Source organism: Mesoplodon bidens, assembly GCF_964165515.1.
Source record: "Mesoplodon bidens genome assembly, chromosome: 9".
Classification (NCBI taxonomy): domain Eukaryota; kingdom Metazoa; phylum Chordata; class Mammalia; order Artiodactyla; family Ziphiidae; genus Mesoplodon; species Mesoplodon bidens.
Window position 1 is genome coordinate 32,186,777 of NC_138166.1, and position 18,674 is coordinate 32,205,450.

Consider the following 18,674-nt stretch of genomic DNA (forward strand, 5'->3'; position numbering starts at 1 on the left):
CTTCCCTAAGCTGTTGTGTGTAAAGAATGACTAAATATTATTATAAGAATGAATCACAAGAGGGTACCTCTTTATGGATAATGAGCATTGATTATCTGGTATTGTTGTATAGCGTATGCAGAACTGAATTAAATCTACTTCACATCCCATTTACTTTTAAATATTTTTCTTTGGCAAATTTCACTCTTTAGATGTACTGTGAATGCCTACTAGGTGTTCTTGTGTTTCTAATTACTCTTTTTTGTAAATAAAGAAAAGCACGAACTTCAGCCAAATGACTTGGCCATCTCCAAATCCCTTGAAGCATCTGGTCGGATATATGTCTATCGGAAGGACCTGGCTGACACTTTGGTGAGTACCTTTAGCCTTGTACTTGAAACACACAGACACAAATGTCAGACTGAGAACATGTATTTGTATGTTTTGAAATGAATGTTAGAAAAATACATCAAGCTGTTTCCTCCTGTAGTCAACAATACACTTTTCAAATAACACTGCTTTTGCAAATCAAAGGCAGGCCCATCTTTAGGGACTTTCAACCCCTTCTAAGTCAAACGCTATTTCTCTCTGAGTCCCTCGGAAACGGGATTTGAGAGATGTGACTCTTTCTCTGATGGAGTCTTAATTCCATTCTTCTTTTTTTGGTGGATACATGGAGGTTAGGCTGAGGAACGCATCCTGTGTGGATTTAAAGGGAAAGAGACTCTGTCCTTAGTTTCTGTCCACTGGGTACACTTTGAGTGTGCCATTCCTTTGAAGAAAGGGTGGATGGTTAGCCTTCCCTGTGTAAAATGGCACATAACAGTGCAACATCAGATGCCACTGAAGTGTAAGCGTATGAAGAAATATAGAACCCACACTGTATGTTATTTTCCGTCCTAAATGTAAGAACACTTAGGCCTAACTAGATGATTTGTTGTTGTTCCTAAAAACCTCGGTCTCATGGTTGCTTTCTCAACGGTAGGGTCAGGCCTCAGATCCATCGCCCATAAAAAGTGGGCTGTACCAGATCGTAATTGTTTCATCCAGACTCATGGTCCTGGTCTGTTCCATGGAGTCCTCACAAGGATGGGTCTTTCCAGCTGACTCCTGTTGTATATATAATGGAGGAATCTGTATACCATGTGGGTTAACCAAAACTGCTTATAATAAAAGTATCTTATGTAAAAGTATCTGCAAGATATCAAGCTACCATAATGACATTAGTCACTGTTATCTTCACACTTTCTACCGGACACGTATGTACTAAGTAATTTATATACAGTATGTCATTTAACCTTCCGAAGTTCAGAGAAGCTGAGTGACTTACTCTAGCTTCCCACAGCCAAGCCAGGGAGAGGGCTAGGATTTCATTCCAGTTATATTTGATTCTGGAGCTCCTGCACCTTCCTCCTTGTACATCATGAGGGAGAAAAGGAGAGGGAAAACCCTTTGTCTTACTTGGGATTTCCCGATTCTGGGTGTCCTTCTGCAGGTCTCCAGGCCTGTGTCTATACACGATATAATTCCACCAGTGAAACTTGACAGACAGAATGCTGCACAGCACCTTTGAGTAAATAATGAGATTGATGTGACTGCCCGCTGCCCTCCCCCGCACCCTGTGAAGGAGGAGAATCTAATACGCAGTTGCCCTAGGCTCCTGGTGATGGAAGGACCCACACTCTAATTGTCTCCCACCCCCGAGCCCTCATCCACCACACACAGACTCCTTATACGGTTCCCTCGTATGCGCTCCCAGAGCGCTCTTCTGCTGCGGTCGAGGGCCTCGGAACAGTAGAGGGCAGGCCTGGGGCAGTGTCCTGTGGGATAAACAGGTGCTGTGAATTCCGAGTGGAGCCAGATGCTATCCTGTACTCAGATGCTTCCCCCACCAGCTTTTTGCACCACCTACAAATTTCCCATTGGAATCAAAGTTTAGGTGATTTCATCTCCAAAAGATTTCAGTTGAAATGGAACATTGTAAGGGAAGGATAACATGTGAAACCACTCATATGCACTGTGCTTGTGCATAGATTAGCCTTCGTGGAATGCAGGAATCATAGCCCTGAATGAATGGAATAGAGAAATAGAAAGTGTTTCTTGGAGAGGGCAGTGGACTACCTTGAGTAACCAGAGGGCAGTGCCAGGATAAGGGGCACATTTAGGGAGAAAGTAGGAGAGATAAAAAGCCAAGTGAAAATACCCTTACACCTCCAAATTACTAAGCAGAGATCTGTTTTACTTCCCAACTCGTGGCTCTTTGAATGTCTGCAGTGCAGCCTGGTGTCCATCTGGTCCCAATCTAGCCAGACCAATCCCTGAGAAACCTGGGCTTTCCCCCATCTCAGTGTTTGCATGCACATCATTCATTCAGCCCTTACTGAGCTCCACCCCATATCCACGCGGCGGGTACAGGGACAATTTGTACCTAAACCTACTCTGAAGAGAATCAAGTCTGTGGAAAAGCCTGTGAAGGTCTTTTGTCATTTTTTTAAATTAGGAAACCTTTACATAAATATAAGAATTTGAAAATGCTAATAATTTATTTTGCAGTTCAAAAAATAGAGACTAATATTTGGATTCTGAAATATTCCCTTTATCCTGCTACGGCATTTATTTTTGCAAAGTCCCCTTCTTTTTTTCCCCAAGTCATTAACTATTTTAACGTCATTAACTGTTCAAGTCAGATGGGAGAATTTATATCTTAATTAGAAAATATCAAATATTTTTAAAAGGTGCCAGATAATTTTAATACATTTAACAGTGACAATAGATTTAAAATTGTGGTGGCATTTAATAATTTTATGTCAGATTTTAAGGAAATACTATTATTACCAAACTCATATCCATTTGTATAGGGAAAGCAATTGATACTTTAAAATAATCATCCATTGGGCTTCCCTGGTGGCGCAGTGGTTGAGAATCTGCCTGCCAATGCAGGGGACACGGGTTCGAGCCCTGGTTTGGGATGATCCCACATGCCGCGGAGCAGCTAGGCCCGTGAGCCACAATTACTGAGCCTGCGCGTCTGGAGCCTGTGCTCCGCAACAAGAGAGGCCGCGATAGAGGCCTGCGCACTGCGATAAGAATGGACCCTGCTTGCCGCTACTAGAGAAAGCCCTCGCACAGAAACAAAGACCCAACACAGCCAAAAATAAATAAATAAATAAATTAATTAATTAAAAAACAAACAAAAAACTATTCCCTTTAAAAAAAAAGTTTAAAATAATCATCCACCATGGTATAAATGAAGTAACTTATTTTTTATTTCCTGTTTAAAATTTTTTTTTTTTTTTTTTTTTTGCTTTCCATGGGCATTTTAATAAAATTTGTAAATGTATGTCTGGGATGAGACTCGTCAAACATATTTTCTGTAAAAGCCATGTCTGTCTTTATTGAAGTGCACTGTGACATTTCTTTTGTTTGTTTTTATACTAACCCTGCTGGCACATTAATTCTTACCAGAAGCCAAAATGACTTCAGGGCTTTCACTTTCATTATGTTGTCTGCCGGGGGCAGTGTTTTATAATCAGATTTGTGTGTGTGTGTGTGTGTGTGTGTGTGTGTGTCGGGGGGAGGGGCAACTCAGTGAAGTATCATTGATCACATTCTACGGCTTCCAAGGCTGTTTGCTAAATTGGTTGTAACTCACTGAAAGTGAACAGACAGGGAAAATATTAAGTGCGCTCAGACAAGATTTTTTTTCTAATGTGGGCTTCTAATGCCTTTCAATAGCCAGCCAATTCAGTGCCAAATATTTCGGAATTTACTGAGGATTCTTTTACTTTTGTCTGTCACTTTAGAATCCTTTTGCAGAAAATGAAGAATCACAGCAAAGGTCGATTAGGATTTTGGGAATGAACACTTGGGATATTGCTTTGGAATTAATGAGTTTTGATTGGGGCCTCTTCAATTCAATTCATGAGGTAAGTAAGGAGGGAAATAATCAAATAAATGCTTGTGCCAGTATAATTGTGAATTCTTTTTGAAGAATATTTGTGTGTGACTGGGTTTTAAGAAGATCCATCATCTGGTGATCTAGTTATGCTTTAGGATACCATGGCCCAAAAATATTTGGGGACTTTAAATATATTAAAAGACTGACACAAACCTAGGAAAATCAGAATACATGATCATGCTTTATTTGCACCTAATATTGTACAATCGGATATTTGTGTTAATGTAGTATAAATATGCTATTTTTTGTTTGAAAACATGTAGTCATATATATATATATATATGAAGGTCTAGTGGGGTCGAAGAGACATTTTACATTTGATACCTTTGATATTGACATTTTTATTTTTCCATGAGCTTTACAGAGCTTTACAGTACTTATATGAGAAACACATTTATGTATGTACCTACATGCACACACACTCACACATTCCCAAGAACATTCTATACATTTAGACTATGCTGCAAGACTTCAAGTACTCTATTGAAAATTTTGAGATATATTTCAAATTTGTATGTCCATCAACCTCTCCCTTGAGGACAGCTTAAACATTTATAAAACAGTAGATGAGGGGCAACATGCTACTGACATCTGATGAATAAATATACCTGGTGGAAAGGCTCACAGGAATCAGGAGATGACAAATGAGGCAGCTCTGTGCTACAGTATGTTGCATTTGCTTTGCTGTGTAGTGAAATGTTTCATTACAAGAAGGCCTTTCCTCCTGAAGAAGGAACTCGTGCCCAATTTAGGGACCCCCAAGCTTCACTTTCACTTTGGAACGTTTTTTAAATGTCCTCATATTTTCTCACTGACGACATTCCAACCTGATGATCTAAATTTGAGCAAGTAGTGAACTCATTCAAGCTAAATGACTTGTGACTTTGCAAATGGTAGTAGAGTGGGATGTGTCCCTGCTTATGTGCTTATGCAATAGGAGAATGTGAATTACTCCTGTAAAATATACATGCACACCCCTTCGGTTAGAAACACATCTCTTCCATTGCTTTGCATATGGTCAGTCTGTGTCACTAGTTACTGGTCTGACTCGATTTTGTCAGTTTTGTACCTTGTCCTAATCTTGCTCTCTTTCTGTGATTTGACAATGTCTTATGTCAGTGGTTCTCAAAGAGTGGGTACCCAGACCAGCGTCATCAGCACGCCTGGGAGCTTGTTAGACATGCAGATTTTGGCCAGAGCACAGACCTACTGACCCAGAAAACTTGGAGGGTGGGGCCCAGCAGTCTGTGCTTTAACAGGCCTCCAGGTGATTTGGATTCACGCTGAAATGTAAGAACCCTTGTCTAGAGAACCTACCTGTGAGGGTCTAACGTAATGATAGTCATTTGCACTTGAAGTTGCTTATAGAACAAGTTTGGGAAGTTTGGATTTGATTCAGCCTGTGACCTAAACTTTAGAATATCTTAGGTTTTCACGAAAAGTGTCATCCTTGCATTCTAAAAAATTACATTTATGTAAGGCTTCTGCGTGAAGGCATTTCTGGAAGTCAAGATAAATTATCTTGAATTTAATATATTGTTATTTGTTAAAGCTAACTTGTTACGATATGACAGTGCCTACCTGAAGTAGCTCTTAAAAATGAATTGAATTTTGTATCAACCTGACTCTGTGCTACAACAATAAACACTTGTATGAATACATTGTCTTTCAGCAAGAGCTGATCTACTTCACGTTCAGCCGACAAGGAAGTGGGGAGCATACAGTGAACCTGAGCCTCCTGCTCCAGAGATGCAATGAAGTCCAGCTCTGGGTGGCCACGGAGATTCTGCTCTGCAGCCAACTGGGCAAGAGAGTGCAGCTGGTGAAAAAATTCATCAAAATTGCTGCTCAGTGAGTTTCTAGTGGTAAAAAATGCAATTCTTCTCCTCTCTTTGAGAGGGTACATTATTTTCCTTGGGATGATAAGAAGGGATGAGATGCAAAAGGGTACTATTGAGTTAAGTGACCAAATGATTGAAAAGGTCTGTTTTTGAATATTTCTGTCTTCACCTTTGAAGTATTTATATCTTAAAGTAAATGTCAAAATACTAGACCAAAGCACTCTGCTGTATGCTGTAGAAAAAAGCAGGCAGTGCACACCTGCCCCATTGTGCAGCTAAATCACCCTTGTAGCCAGGTGAGCTACAGTAGGTTAGGAAAATGGGGGAAGGTGGTGTGAGGGGGGTGAGAACCATTGAAAGTCAGATGCATTTCAAGATTCTGCTTTTGGCTCCTTGATGCCCAGAGTACGAACTTTGCAAACTCCTTAGCAGGCCCTGCACCGTCTGGTTGCACCTGACCTCTGAGCCTCACCCCATGCTGCAGCCACTCTAAATTGGCTCTCCCTTTCCCATGCACACCATCATCCAAGCCTGGACATGTGTTGTTAGCTCTGCCAAGAATGGCCACTTCCACCCAGCAAATTGCTATCCTTCTTCAAGACCTAGGTCGTATGTTGCTTCCTTCCTAAAATCATCCCTTACTTTCAAATGCAGGGTCAACTCCTTCTTACCCTGACCTCCCCCTACCATGCACACATGCTTTTTTGTTTTCCTTTTTAAAAAATCTTCTTTATTATATTGATTAAACTTACCTTTTTTTTTTTTTTTTTTTTTTTGCGGTACGCGGGCCTCTCACTGCTGTGGCCTCTCCCGTTGCGGAGCACAGGCTCCGGATGCGCAGGCTCAGCAGCCATGGCTCATGGGCCCAGCCGCTCCGCGGCATGTGGGATCTTCCCGGACCAGGTCATGAACCCACGTCCCCTGCATCGGCAGGCAGACTCTCAGCCACTGCGCCACCAGGGAAGCCCTAAACTTACCTTTTTATATAGAATTCCTTCAGTGGACTGTGTTAGCTTCCAAAGGACAGGGACCATTTTCTAATCAATCACTGTACCTGGGGTGCCTGGTACTGAACTTGGTAAATAGCAGTGACTCAGTAAGGTCGGTTGAATGACATTCTAGTAACTTCCTGGGAGCATCTCTTAAAATACCAGATGAATATCCTGAAACCACTCTTGGGACAGCTTCCCAACAGAAACAGGCAACATGAATCAAAATCTTTCCCAGTTCCTTCTATCTTCCAGTCTTCCCATTTTTTTTCCTTTGTTTTTCAAAGTAGTTTTTATATCAAACCGTTTCTGAGTACATGTCAGTGTAATATTTAGGAAATACGTATTGATCACTCATTAACGTTTGCACATCCACGCAGGGTATTGTGGGGAAATCAGAGTGAGCCTGCACCCAATCGGCTGGGGGGATACTTTCTATAACTCAAATGTCTAATTTGCAAAATAGAACCTGAGGGTGCCCTATTATGAGATGAAATTCTTTCAGGGGCTTTAGAGGATGGGAAGCTTATATGCCAAGGGTGTGGGAAAGGAGGATTAGAAAACCATTTGGAAGAAAGTAGCAGTTTGAATTCTGGGTAGGAATTCAAAAGAGCACACTGTCCGTGGAGGTCAGACTCATGAGAGAGAAGCAGAGAAGTTCATCGGAGGCAGAGAGCATGTGGTCAGAGAAAGGAAGCTCATCCAGTTTGGCCAGAGTGGAAGGTACTTGTAAGGAAGTTGTGGGAGACTGATCTAAAAAGGAAGATGGGGGCTTCCCTGGTGGCGCAGTGGTTGAGAGTCCACCTGCCGACGCAGGGGACGCGGGTTCGTGCCCCGGTCCGGGAAGATCCCACATGCCGTGGAGCGGCTGGGCCCGTGAGCCATGGCCGCTGAGCCTGCGCATCCGGAGCCTGTGCTCCGCAACGGGAGGGGCCCGCAAAAAAAAAAAAGGAAGATGGGACCCAATTGTAAAGGATGTTGAATTTCAGAATGAAAAGTTTAGACTGAATTGAGAAGGTGGTAGGGATCCTTTGGAAGTTTTTGTGCAGGAGATGGATACGCTCCAAGTTGTCCCTCAGGAGGGTTGATCTGAAAATAACACGTAGACTGAACTGTCGGTGAGGAGACCCCAGAGGCAGGACAGTTTGTTTACTTCGGTGAGAGATAATGGCGGTTCCTGACCTGGTGTTTGATGCGACTGGTGGTGGAAGGAGAGGGAGAGAACAGATATGCCTAAGTCTTGGGCTGCTTTTATGATGAATGCTCCTTTTTTGTTTGTTTGGCCAGTACATGTTCTATAATAGCCTGTGACATTCTTAAATGTGAGGCTCTTTGGTATCAAAAACTCTCTTATAAATGCCAGTTACTTGGTGAAATGGGACATGAGTGTCCTAAGGAGTAAAATGACACCACATAGCTTAGTTCCCGGTATAAGATTATATCTGTCCTCAGGGAAATGAAATATGTATATTCACATCTTCTCCATATGGCCCCATGCTCTTGAATTGCTTGCTGTACTGGTCTCTATCCCTGGCCCGTAGAATAGAATGCCAACAGAAACATAAAGTTAAATTCTTCATAATCGCACTGGTAGGAATAGCCAAGGGAAAACAATCATGTCCGTGATCATGAAGTGTCTTGCCTGCCTAAGGCATCCTATTTGCATATTCATGTTTCCTTCCTTCTTACCAATCCCATCCCCCCACCTCTGTGCGTTGAGTGGATTTTATTTCCTTGCACAAAGGGGTGTTGGACTGACACAAACCTGGAATGTTTTAGTGTCAGTCTGTTCTTACCTTGAAATGAATGAACCTTGCTAAAAGAAGATTCCAGATGGGAATGGTAACCCATATTTGTACTGTATCAATTCGTCTTATAGAGAAATCATTTCTATATTCATTCTTTTATTCTTTTTACAGATTCAGGTGTTAGGTATATGTGGGTTTTTGGTTTTGTTTTTTTAATTTTAAGTATGACTAAAAAAGACATCTGAACCAGGAAAATTGTTTATGGGGAGATAAAAAGATGAGACTTATATCTAAGATTTTGTGTAGATAAATGATTCTGAGTACAAAGAAGAATAATAAACTTTTTATAATGACTAACAATAAAATGATTTCCCCGAAAAGTCTTGTTTTCAGCTCCAGCAGTTGCTGTCTCAAAGGCTTGCTCTATACTCTGCATTTGAGTGATGGGCTGAGTATAAAAATATCTGGTGGGCCATGACAGAACCAGTGGGGCTTCCATCATGCAGTAAAGTGGGAGGACTGGGAATAAGGGGAGGGCATCCAGTGCCTCTGGCATAAGAATGGGGCACTTCTCGCTGACCTCAGCGTCTTGGCAGGGGAGCCTGGCATCATCACATCAGGAGATGGAGCTGACTCACGTCTCTTCTGGCTGGTGTGAACTTGCCAGGGTGTGATGAGACAGAAGGGGTGGAATGAGGGGAGAGTGGCGGAAGGGAAGCAGAGTTGTAGTGTTGATGCCTTTAGGCACCAGTTTCTCAGAAACAGGAAGATTTCTGAACCATAGACCAGGGAAGTGTCCTGTTTGTTTGTTCATGGAATATACCAAGCAGGGTCTACCCCAGGAGACAATTGGCAGAAACCAGCTAAAGGGGCCAATTAGACTGAATTTAGGTCCTCTTGCCTACCGGGGAGCTATAGGCAGAGTCCAAAGCTGGACAGGAAGACTGAAAGGAACAGACCATGCCCAGTGGAGACTCAGCAGTGAGGGGCTTGCAACACTGTGTTCACCCAGGTATTTTGGACACTAGGTGCATAGGCAGCAGTGCCTTTCCAGGTTCCCCTGTTAATGGAGCTAGAATTTCCAAAATGCTCCCAAATGGCTGACCCCCACTGCCTTGATACGCACGCGCAGCTGTACTGGGCAGTGTCCAGTCCATGAGGCTGGCTCTGGGAGCAGGCAGGTTTAGGCAGGACCGGCCAGGGCACAGCCACCTCTATATATTACCACTTTAAGAGCCGAAAACAGTTTCCTGGTTCTGAATCAATGCTCCTGTACACACCTGTGTGACTGGAAATCAGTACAGTTTTGAGAGACAGAAGTTTTTAATATGTATTGAGAACCTTTAAAGTCATGATAGCTTTTGATCAATCATGTAATGACTGGAAGTCTGACTTAATTTTAGAAAATCATAAATACAGTAAAAAGTTTTGTTCACAAAAGATATTTATTGTAGCATTTTACATTGATTTGACTTGTATTGAATTGAAAATAGTTTAAATGCCTACAATAAGAGAATAAGTAAACAAGTTATGAAATAGGTTTTTAATGAAGTGTTCTATAACCATTAATGTTATCATTGAAGAATCCATAATATATTATATAACATGGTATAAAACTGAAAAGTCGGGATACAGAGTTGTATATACACTGTTCCCAAATTCCATTTGAGACATTGATGGAGATGTCATGGAAGAGATGACAGGTGAGGGCAGCTCGATCAACACACACTGGGTACTTTTTATGCCTCTGGCTTACTGCTAAGCACTTTCATCTTTTTTCATATTTAATTACTAAGTCAGGGTAATTTTAAAATTTTTAAATCTTTCCTCAGAGAAGTAGTTTTCTAATACATCCCAGATTAATGAATATCTGGAATTCACAGGCTGTTCCGGCCAACCTGGAGGCCAGCCCTCCCTCTGCTGCATCAAGCCCCTCTTCTGGCTTTGAAAATTAATGGAGTTTTGACTGATTAAGTTGAAGGGCAAGATTGACGTTCTGCAGAGCATATAACCTTCCAGAGTGAATGGAGCTCAACAGGGTCTTATTTTGCATTTTATTTCCTTTATTCCTTAAAGGAGAAATGTGAGACGGCGTCCCCATAATATATGCCATATTTTCAATACATACATAACATAGTAGCTGTTTTGTTGAGAGCAAAGAAAATATGTCTAAATGTAATGGGAGGGGGCCCTGTGAGGTAAGAGGGCCTTGTTTCTCAAAAAAGAAAGACAACATACAGATTAAAGATACAGAATCAGGGGCTGTTATGATGAGTATGGGATATATACAGAAATAGGAATGTAAGAGCTTTCAGTTGAAATTGTCAATGCATCCAAAATAGATTTTTAAAAGGGAGGAATCTTTTGAAGTATCCAGAGGGTATCAAGAACACAGATCTTTTCCTAAAGGTAAGGAAGCATTTGGAATCCTTTCATTTGTGTTGAGGGGATACCGCCCCATCCCACAGGGACAGTCAGGACTGTGTAGGTCACAGAGCAGAGTTCAACCCTGCCCTAGAGGTTGAACTCTGTGGCCTGGGAGAGCCTTGGCAGCTTTATCTTTTGTGATCATCTGGTGAAAGGATGTTGCCTCAGAGTGCCTTCTGCTTTCTTTTATTCCATAGTTGCAAAGCCCAGAGAAACCTGAATTCTTTCTTTGCTATTGTGATGGGTCTCAACACTGCTTCTGTCAGCCGGCTGTCCCAGACCTGGGAGGTGAGCCCTGGGGGTCCATACGGAGGGTGGAGTTGGGGCCGGGTTGGGGACAAATAAAACTGTATGGGAAGTGGTCCAGCTAACAGTCTTTATTTAAAATAAATGGTTTAAATGAGATACGTAGCACTAGAAAAAAATGTTAAAAAATTAGTGTCTCAAGTCGTCAGAAACTATTTTCATCAAATGGTCTTCAGAATGGTTCTGTAATATATATGAAAAAAACACAACTTGTAAAATGCTTCCCAGCTAGAATTAGTTTTCTGCTTTTCTCCCGTGATGGCATGGTTACAGTTCCATGTTGGTCATTTCAAAAGCTCACCTGTGTGTCCAGAAGCAGATTTGCAGAGATGCTAATGAAGTTAAGCTACCAGTCCTCTCACTTGTGGGGCCTCTGGCAGTATGTTCATGTGGTTGATGGATATCTTTACGAAATCTGCAAAAGTAATTTTATATTCTTTTTTCCTAAAGAGGGCCCACAAAATGTTTTAAGTTTCAGGCCTCCCCAGTCCTGGCTCTGCCTGTCAGGGCTGTATGATGAAGGCTGTTTGGGTTCGAAGGGAGAGAGGGCCACTCAAGTCAGCGCACGTTCTGAAACGTGGACTCTGAGGGTCTACGTGGGAAGAATGGAAACTGGGGTGTCCCTACATGTAGCCAGACACGGATGTAGGGCCCTCTGCCTCCCCCATGACCCCGACACCTTCTTTCTTTGGGCTTTCGTTTCTTTCTCTCTCCATTCGCTACTGACTGCGTACTGAATTCCCCGTACCATTTCTCTCTCGTCCTTTCTCTCTGACCCTCAAGTCTTCTCTCTTACCGGTCCCGCCTGCTTGTGGCTCGCTGCGGCTCCCTCGGCCTCTCCCCACCCTCTCAGATTCAGCTGCTCTTCCTGCCTGCCCTGCACTCTTCATGGTCCCCAGTTCACACTCCTGCAGGAGAGAAGCTGACAGGCCAACTATTGTTTTTCTCACATTCCATCTCAGTGATGGTCTGTGGGCAGCTTTGGGGTTCACCTTCTTTGCGTCAGGGGCCACACTCTGATGGAATGCGCAGTGGTGACCTGAGGGTCAGGGTCAGTGCTCCTTAAAGGGGTTCAAAAGAAAAGCAACAAAAGGCTTGCATCTCTGGTTAAGCAAACCAGATGCACGCATACTTCATGAGATTCAAGGAGGTGGGCAAAAAAAAGCCACAGTTGATCAGAGCAGGAGGAAAACAAGTGGCTAGCAAGGGTCCGGGGAGGAGACTGGTATTTTAAATTATACCGGGAAAGAAGGCCTGATCTGCAAACATTGAAAGGAGAACAATTCAGTGAAACGCACATGGTGTGTATTTCACGTGCACAGCGACTGCCTGCCATGTGCGCAGCTCTGCATCAGGGCCGTGGCAGATGGAAGGTGGCCAGATTAGCACAGGGTGTGCTGTGGTCAAGGAGGTCTTGAACCGGTTCCAGGCGGACCCCAGCAGAGCAATGGAGGAATCATGCTGTCTCAGAGTGGCTGAAAAGCCTTAAGCAGCAGGGCCTTGGAAGTTGAGTGGGGAGTTGCTGGGGGCATTGGGGTGGGCCTCCCTCGCAGAAGTGAGCTCCGTGTCTCTAGGCCTGGAAAGTGATCACACTGTCCTAAATAGGCAATGTAGGAAAAGAAGTCGGTTTGAGAACTAGGACAGAGGTCAACAAACATTTGGGGGAAAGAGCCAGATAGTGAATATTTTTGGGCTGTGCAGGCCATGTGGTCTCCACTGCTGTGACTCAACTCTGTCACTGAGGGGCAAGAGCAGCTCTGGTTAGTTGATAAATGATGAGCATGGCAGTGCTCCAGTAAAACTTTATTTGCAAAAGCAGATGGTCAGATTTGGCCCATGGCTGACCCCTGGAGTAGATAAGTTTGGCTTTAGATATGTTGAGTTTGAGATGACACCGGGATATTCGTGTGGAATATCCAACAGACTAAGATACGCAGCTCAGAGGAACAATTGCCTTCAGTTGCAGATGTCTGTGTTTTATCTTTTCTCATTTGATTTGTCTTGCATTTATTAATACACGTGTATTGGTGTGTGTAACAGTAGCTGCCAGATCAAACAACCTGTGTGCTGTCCAGATGCAAAATTATCAATTTGATAATTTTGAATAATCTAAAAGTCTATTGTGGGGTTTACCTCATTATTTTGATTTGTTTTAGAAACAGAAAATCTCACAAATCTTCTAGAACAGTCATAAGTGTTAATAGCTGGAATTTGCTGAGCACCGACCACAGACTATACACTTCCTATGAGTTATCTCCATTTCAATCAGACCACGTGGAGACTCACTGCAGACACACAGCTAGAAAGGGGCAGAATTCAAATTCAGAGTGACTTACTCTGAGGCATCTAGCTTTTCACTTCACCATGTTAAAGGCAGGCTGGGGCTTCCCTGGTGGTGCAGTGGTTAAGAATACGCCTGCCAATGCAGGAGACACGGGTTCGACCCCTGGTCCAGGAAGATCCCACATGCCGCGGAGCAGCTAAGCCCATGCACCACAACTGCTGAGCCTGCGCTCTAGAGCCCATGAGCCACAACTACTGAGCCTGCACTCTAGAGCCCATGCTCTGCAACAGGAGAAGCCACTGCAATGAGAAGCCCGCGCACCACAATGAAGAGTAGCCCACGGTCGCCGCAACCAGAGGAAGCCCGCGTGCAGCAATGAAGACCCAACGCAGCCAAAAATAAATAAACAAATAAATAAATTTATTAATAAATAAATAAAGACAGGCTGGAAAATTCCAGGCCCTTCTTCCTTAGGCCCAAATTTTTATTTGAGAAGATGACCTATGTTTCCATCCTCTGTCAATCTTCATGCCACCAGTTGGTGTGGGTGATCTTTACAGTTCAGTGATTCTACCCATCAAAGTGCAGGCTTCATCATTTAGGGTTTTCATGGGCTTTCACTATTTAGCCCTCTGCTGTGAAACATATCATTTATACAAAAAACATCAGCCAACATTATTATTTCCCACTCAGCAAGACTGTTTAAGAAGGTGAGAGCAGGGCTTCCCTGGTGGAGCAGTGGTTAAGAATCCACCTGCCAATGCAGGGGACACGGGTTCGATCCCTGGTCTGGGAAGACCCCACATGCCGTGGAGCAACTAAGCCCATGGGCCACAACTACTGAGCCTGTGCTCTAGAGCCCACGAGCCACAACTACTGAGCCCACATGCTGCAACTACGGAAGCCCACGTGCCTAGAGCCCGTGCTCCACAACAAGAGAAGCCACTGCCATGAGAAGCCCATGCACCACAACGAAGAGTAGCCCCCGCTCTCCACAACTAGAGAAAACCTGTGTACAGCAACGGAGAACCAAAGCAGCCAAAAATAATAAGTTAAAAAAAAAAAAAAAGGTGAGAGCATTTGTCAGAGGTAAGATACAGAACCAAAATCCAAGTTTTTATTAAAAGATCACCAGTGTGTGGAATGTTTAACCAGCTGGATTCCTGATTCATGTGGCTGTTATTTATTTTAAACTGTCTTTAGCAACATTCCCAAGGAAGGTCGCATTAAGGAATGATGAAAATTGCATAATGAGAAGCAATCAGGGTAGAACCAGATGATAGAGCTATTTATGTTCTGAAATGTGATATATGTAACGCAAGTTAATGAACATTCCCCTTAGTGCCTCTCAAAATAACTGACTTCTTTTGACCTTTTCTTTTTTGTTTGTTTGTTTTTAGAAAATCCCTGGGAAGTTTAAGAAACTTTTTTCTGAACTTGAAAGTTTAACAGTAAGTAGTTGAGCCAAAGTAGACTTATTCTTCAAACTGACTGCTGGTGTCCAATTTCTTTCTAGATTTCAGTAGTCGGTATCTGCACTCTACCGTGTCAGGTAGCTTAGACTAGTTCACTTGTATATGAAAACGTAGCTTTGCTTCTTATGGAGTGAAGCAAGTTAACACTTCTTCCTCTCCATGGAAAAAGGTAGTGAGAATGGCCCTCTTGGTATGATATTCAGAAGGCAGATTTTTAAGTGTACTCAATTTTCAGTCTCTTTTCAGATCACAATAAAACTGCTCTCCTGTTTTCTCTGCATTATCTGTGCATTATGAGGGCAGTTTTTCTTTGCAGTGTGCTTAACAAAAGGCTGTGGGGTTACCTCATGGTAGAAACTAGGGAGAAGAAACTGTACTTAAGGAACCTATTTGAGGGAAGAATAACAGGGCAATCAAAAGGTGTCTGTCCTTTGCAGTCATTTCCCATTATTGTCAACCAATAACTTGACTTCCATTCATTGCCTAGATGTCCTGCCCTAATTTAGTGAGTTTATTCTCCTAGGAAACCTTTATCTACTTTGTTCTTAGGAAGAACCACTCTATATCTAAATCATGTTCAAATTGTATAGTAAAAGTGGATTTAGAATTGTTTCTATAGCACATTGATTTTTCTTTCTCTTTGTAATCTTCTTGGTTCGGCAGGATCCTTCCCTGAATCACAAAGCCTACCGAGATGCATTCAAAAAGATGAAGCCACCCAAAATCCCTTTCATGCCCTTATTGCTTAAAGGTAATGGTTTTCTATCTTTTATGCTATGTAATTCCATCTTCCAGAAAATTTTCACTCTACAGAGGGCAAGAAAAAGAGTCTCAGTTTATTTCTTTAAAGTAATTTTGACATTCAGACCTAACTGTGTTGGCTTGTGATTGTTTTTCAAATGTTCAATTACTTCTGAAATGCTTAAAATACTTAATTGTACTTAAGCAGACATCAAAGTGTTTTCGATTGACTCACTAAACTTGGCACTGGAAACGTTTGTGTTTTTACTTTACTCTGCTTTAAGCATTCTCTTATTTGAGTCTACAATTCACTTAATTCAACCAAGAATAAGGCTGGCATAAAGAATCCAAACAGTCATCAGTCACGTTCTACGTTTGCAACTTAAATTTCAGAGATTCAACCCGTGGCCTGCTGCTGTGTGAGAAGTACCTTTGGTCAGCCCAGGCAGTGTAGTGTATAATTTTAGTAGGGAATGTACTTTCTTCTTTCCAGGAGTGAATCCAGTTGGGAAAGTATCTGACAGCTCCAAGTTAGTCGACTAACTTCTCTTCTGTAGAGAGCACCAGATCACTCATCATGAAACATGTTAGTTAAATTTACTAACGATCTCAGGGGGTCTCTTTCAAACCCAGGGGATTAATGAAAGGGAAGTTCGTTTTCATCTGGCCTATGCTCCAGACATTTAGTATATATCCTACCTATGTGCTTTCCAGGAAAAGCGGGTTGGTCATTTTTCTTGGCTGTATTTTGATTCTTTCCAAGGGATTATAGGAATACTCTTTTATATTGCCTTCACCCTTCAGAGGCTTGTAAATTCTGCTGGCTCAGGACCCGGTGCCTACACCCGTAAGTGTGATTCTGGAAGTGAATTACCTGGGAACTGGATTGCTGGTTGGTGTGGCCGTCTCCTCCCTCACCTCCCCCTATCGCCAGCCCCTCTGGCAATAAAGCTGATACTCCCTTTTCGGCTTCTCTCAAGAACACCCAGAGCTTGGAGAAGTGTTGAGTTGCTATGCATCCCTGCAGCTATTTATTCAATCTTCATCTAGTATAAAGCAAGAATTTCTGGGAAACAATAATGTATTAGGACAACTGAGAGTCACACAGAATGCTTCATTTGAGCTCAAAAGATGCTGCAAAATGTAAATGGATGAAATAAGAAGAGATTGTAAAGCCAGAATACCAACTTAAAAGTTCATTTAATTTTTCATGTTTATTTCTAAGATAAGTTTATTCAGGCTTGAGTTTTATTTAAAATAAAACACCAGCTGGAGAGCGGGGGTGGTGGCCTGTGGGAAGTGACACTTAGAATTATGTAGACACAAATAGGAAAACTAGGAAGCGAAGACAGATCTGGGAAAGGAATTGATTTTTAGGAAGACAAAATTTTGAAACAGTGGATGTTTTTAAGGTAATGAGAAAACAGTCGACAATGTCCCGTTAACTTAATTAGATATGAGCTGAGCTTTCTGCTATATATTAGTGGGTTTTCCCCCAAAGTACTTAATGCAGTCAGGTGCCTCACACTTATGTCTTAGCTTGGATGCAATTTTCTGCTTTACTGAGTTTATCTAGACCTCTTTGTCGGCAGCAAAACAAATCTCCCTTTTTCCTTTTGTGTGTGTGTGTGTGTGTGTTTAAATTTTTTTTTAATAAATAGGTTTTTTCTATTTTTTTTGTATACAGCAGGTTCTTATTAGTCATCAATTTTATGCACATCAATGTATACATGTCCCAATCTCCCAATTCATCCCACCACCACCCCACCCCCCGCCGCTTTCCCCCCTTGGTGTCCATAACGTTTGTTCTCCACATCTGTGTCTCTATTTCTGCCCTGCAAACCGGTTCATCTGTACCATTTTTCTAGGTTCCACATATTTGCGTTAATATACGATATTTGTTTTTCTCTTTCTGGCTTACTTCACTCTGTATGACAGTCTCTAGATTCATCCACGTCTCAACAAATGACCCAATTTCGTTCCTTTTTATGGCTGAGTAATATTCCATTGTATATATGTACCACATCTTCTTCATCCATTCGTCTGTCAATGGGCATTTAGGTTGCTTCCATGTCCTGGCTATTGTAAATAGTGCTTCAATGAACATTGGGGTGCATGTGTCTTTTTGAATTATGGTTTTCTCAGGGTATATGCCCAGTAGTGGGATTGCTGGATCATATGGTAATTCTATTTTTAGTTTTTTAAGGAACCTCCATACTGTTCTCCATAGTGGCTGTATCAGTTTACATTCCCACCAACAGTGCAAGAGGGTTCCGTTTTCTCCACACTCTCTCCAGCATTTGTTGTTTGTAAATTTACTGATGATGCCCATTCTAACTGGTGTGAGGTGGTACCTCACTGTAGTTTTGATCTGCATTTCTCTAATAATTAGTGATGTTGAGCAGCTTTTCGAATTTCCCTTTTTTCTACTGAAAATACATTCTCGCATTCACGCTAGTAAATTAAACTTTTTCTTTTTCATTAGAAGCTCGAGTTTAAAGAAGCACTTGTTTTTCCTTTATCTTAATTTTTTTGTCATTATAAAACAACATTAGTACTCTCTTGCATTTAAAGTTACTATTTTTGTCTGAAATAATTTCCAAAGGAAAACAGGATGAAACTTTTAAATATGGGTATATCACGTCTGAGGTAAGACATTTTGGAAAACATAAATGACATTCTTAGCTTTTGTTAAATGCAAAATTATTTTAAAATTTTCTGTAAACTAGAGCAACCAACGTTTTCATGAACACTTCCCAGCCCTCCCCTCTTGTGCCTCCTGCTTTGCATTGCTTTCCGTTAGAGAAAGAGACCCAGTTGAACTCCTTGGGTGTTAAGAAGGATTAGGACTCCCATGTTTCGTGTTTTGAGACAGTCAGTTCCCAGTAGCATTCAGATTATCAGGTGAGCACGTAACCTAAAAATG

At 42.0% G+C, this 18,674-nt stretch overlaps 1 protein-coding gene across 7 annotated transcripts in view; it reads left to right on the forward strand.

Moving 5' to 3' along the window:
- The window catches only part of RAPGEF5 (Rap guanine nucleotide exchange factor 5), a gene marked incomplete at its 5' end in the record, with an annotated part of 219,135 nt that overhangs the window by 184,487 nt on the left and 15,974 nt on the right, over positions 1-18,674 (forward strand). For all 7 annotated transcript variants that reach the window (XM_081243594.1, XM_081243597.1, XM_081243595.1 and 4 more), the window contains 6 exons: positions 254-351; positions 3,783-3,905; positions 5,610-5,788; positions 11,140-11,230; positions 14,933-14,983; positions 15,671-15,758. In XM_081243594.1, coding sequence (XP_081099720.1) covers positions 254-351; positions 3,783-3,905; positions 5,610-5,788; positions 11,140-11,230; positions 14,933-14,983; positions 15,671-15,758 — 630 coding nt within the window. The remainder of the gene's footprint in view (positions 1-253; positions 352-3,782; positions 3,906-5,609; positions 5,789-11,139; positions 11,231-14,932; positions 14,984-15,670; positions 15,759-18,674) is intronic.